This window comes from Chinchilla lanigera, unplaced genomic scaffold (genome assembly GCF_000276665.1).
Source record: "Chinchilla lanigera isolate Chin_1 unplaced genomic scaffold, ChiLan1.0 scaffold00123, whole genome shotgun sequence".
Lineage (NCBI taxonomy): Eukaryota > Metazoa > Chordata > Mammalia > Rodentia > Chinchillidae > Chinchilla > Chinchilla lanigera.
In genome coordinates this window covers 3,316,331-3,319,421 of record NW_004955524.1, presented here as the reverse complement: position 1 = coordinate 3,319,421, position 3,091 = coordinate 3,316,331, and the positions used below count along the sequence as shown (strand labels likewise).

The 3,091-nt window shown below is 67.1% G+C and overlaps 1 protein-coding gene across 1 annotated transcript in view; it reads left to right on the top strand.

The window, feature by feature from the left end:
* Positions 1–2,813, top strand: part of LOC102011800 (arrestin domain-containing protein 2) — a gene marked incomplete in the record, with an annotated part of 4,706 nt that extends 1,893 nt beyond the window's left edge. Inside the window, 7 exon segments of the mRNA XM_013507270.1 lie at positions 1–121; positions 229–376; positions 814–916; positions 997–1,253; positions 1,342–1,504; positions 1,621–1,784; positions 1,964–2,813. Coding sequence (XP_013362724.1) covers positions 1–121; positions 229–376; positions 814–916; positions 997–1,253; positions 1,342–1,504; positions 1,621–1,784; positions 1,964–2,017 — 1,010 coding nt within the window.
* Between the last annotated feature and the right edge of the window lie 278 nt (positions 2,814–3,091).

The window sequence follows — 3,091 nt, the reverse complement described above, 5'->3', positions numbered from 1 at the left end:
CCCCCGCCGCGCGTCGCCCCGTGCGCGCGCTGAGCGCCTCCCCTGTCCCCGCAGACACGGGCGAGCCCACGACGCTGCCGGCCGGCCGCCACGAGTTCGCGTTCAGCTTCCAGCTGCCCCTGTAAGTTCCGCCCCCAAGGGGGGCGGGCGGCGGGGACCGCGGGGTCCGGCCGGGACCGTCCCCGGTGGGAAGGGCCCCGCGCAGCGCTGACCCCTGCCCACTCGCAGGACCCTGGTGACGTCCTTCGAGGGCAAGCACGGCAGCGTCCGCTACTCCGTCAAGGCCACGCTGCGCCGGCCCTGGGTCCCCGCGCGCCGCACGAGGACGGTGTTCACGGTCATCGAGAGCCTGGACATCAACACCCCCGAGCTGCTGGTGCGCGGACGCGGCGCCGAGCGCGCACAGTCGCTGTGGGCCGGAGGGAGGCGGGCGGACCGGCAGGGGACCCCGGGAACCCCCGCCCCGCCGTGCTCACCTGCTGTGCGCCAGGCGGCCCTGGCCCTGCGATGGTTCGGGCATAAAAGCTGCTCGCTGAGCGAGTGCCAGCCACACCTGAAGTGCCGGGCTTCGTTTTGTTTGTGTGGCACAGGGTCTCACGCTGTAGGCCGGCTGATCTCAAGCCCCTTCTCCTGCCTCAGCCTCCCAAGCGCCGGGATGACAGCCGTGCGCCGCCACCTCTGGCTGGCTCGTCTTCCGTGTTACAATAGGGTCTTTTCTAGGAAGCTGCATTGTCTCTCTGATAGTTCTCAGGTGGTAAAAAGCGGCCAGGTCCTGCTGCCTTCGACCCACTGGTGTCCCTCCCGCCCCGGCAGGCACCCCAAGCAGGAGCCCGGGAGAAGGTGGCTCGCTCCTGGTACTGCAGCCGAGGCCTGGTGTCCCTCTCCACCAAGATTGACCGGAAAGGCTACACCCCAGGTACCAGGCGGGGCCCGCGGGAGACAGGCGCGCAGCGGGCAGGTGCGGGGGACACTGAGGCCCGACGCTGCCTCCCGCAGGAGAGGCCATCCCCATCTTCGCGGAGGTTGACAACAGCTGCACGCGCCCTGTGAGGCCGCGCGCAGCCCTGGTGCAGACGCAGACGTTCATGGCCAGGGGCGCCCGGAAGCAGAAGTGCCTGGTGGTGGCCAGCATGGCTGGGGAGCCGGTGGCCCCGGGGCGCCGTGCACTGTGGCAGGGCCGGCCGCTGTGCATCCCCCCGGTGGGGCCATCCATCCTGCACTGCCGCGTGCTGCGCGTGGACTACTCGCTTAAGGTACAGAGCCCTTCTGGCCCGCGGGGTGGGGTCCTCAGGGAGCAGGCGTGGCTGCCGCTGCACCCCCATCACGCTGCTCATTCCCTAGGTTTGTGTGGACATACCAGGCTCCTCAAAGCTGCTCTTGGAGCTGCCCCTGGTCATCGGCACTATCCCCTTGCACCCTTTCGGCAGCCGCTCCTCCAGCGTGGGCAGCCATGCCAGCTTCCTGCTGGACTGGGGACTGGGCACGCTGCCCGAGCAGCCTGAAGGTAGGCACCCTGTCCTGCTGGGGCACCCATGGGTGGCTGAGGCGATGTCTCACCGCAAGGCGGGTGGCCGCAGAGCCCCGCCCGCCGGCCTGGCTCACCCTGTTGCCCTTCCGTAGCCCCCCCTGAGTACTCAGATGTGGTGACAGAGGAGGAGGAGGAGGCCATGGCCGCTGCACAGAGCTGCTCCCCGTCACTGTGGGGCGCCCCCACGAGCCTCGAAGGCCCCTACTTCGCCTACCTCCAGGAGTGCCGCTACCACCCGCCGCCCCTGTACTCGGAGGTGAGCTCGGGGATCCCGCGTGCACAGCCTCCCTGGCCTCCCTGACCCCGGGTGCCTCAGACGTTCAAAGGGGACAGAACTCCTACGCATGCATCAAAACTCGAGCCTCTCTTGCACGCCCCACGCCCGTCTGCCCTGGGCAGGCACCAGCCCCTGCCTCACAGAAATCCTCCACTCAGGAGGATCCAAACCCAACGTCGGAGGCCGTGAGGCCGCGCTGCATGACCTGCTGAGCGGCGAGCAGCCCCTCAGGGATGAGGTCCCGCGAGAACTTCTAGCCGCCATGGCCGCGGAAGATGCTGGAGGGGAAGGGCCAGTGAGCCTGACTGCACTGGAGCCCCAGAACCTGAGTCTCAGAGCAGAAAGGACCAGCATCGCCATCACGCAGGACTGAGGAGGACCCCGGCAGGCCCTGGCATGTGACGGGAATCAGAGTCCCAGCACAGCCTCGGGGAAACGTGAGCCCGGCAGTGCCCAGTCTGCGGGAGACAGAGCCAGACGTAGACACTTGAGGCACCTGTAGGAGGGATCGGAGCGAGTCCCACGGGAAAGCAGAGAAGGCTTCCTGGAGGACATTTGACCTGGGGTTTTGATGTATGAATAGGAGCTCTGCATCAAGGGAGGAGGAAGACCAGTGAGAAGGATTTGGAGGTCACTCTTTTCTCTCAGAATCGGGGGCCTTGAGTGCAGGGATCCCAGCCAACGCCACACTATGAGCTTGGATGGCAAGAGGCCTGGGGATAGGGAGATTGGGAAGCCAGCTCACTGGAATAGTGGGGTGGCAGTCACTGGCCAGGGCAGGCGCAGGAGCCCTGTGGTCAGACTGTTGGGGAGGAGTCCCGCGGCAGGGGCCCTCGAGCAGGCCCTGGGCACAGGGGGCAAGGTGGAGTGGGGGGGGAGGTCAGCAGGCTCCCTGCGAGTCCCCTCCCTGGCTGGGGCTGGGCCCCGGGGACCCGGCCTCCCGGGCAGTTTGTCAGTCCACCACTTTGATACAATTATTTTTTTAAAAATAAAAAGTGTGGACCACGAGGCTGGCGCGCTGATTTGTCCCTGTCTGCTCAGAGGCTGGGGCGGCCACGCCCTGGGCCTCCAGCTTAGTTCTGGAGGTCCCAGGGGACAGTGCGGCCGGGGCCACGCGGAGATCCCGCCTGCTCTGTTGTGGGCTTTTCAGAAATAGTACTGATGTCCACCTGCAGAGAACGAGGCGCTGCCCATGCCCAGCCCACAACCCCACGCCCGGGGAGGGTCTGCCCCGCCTCACTCAGCGCCTGGCAGCCTCCCTGCGGCTCCTGTCTGTGAGACTCTGC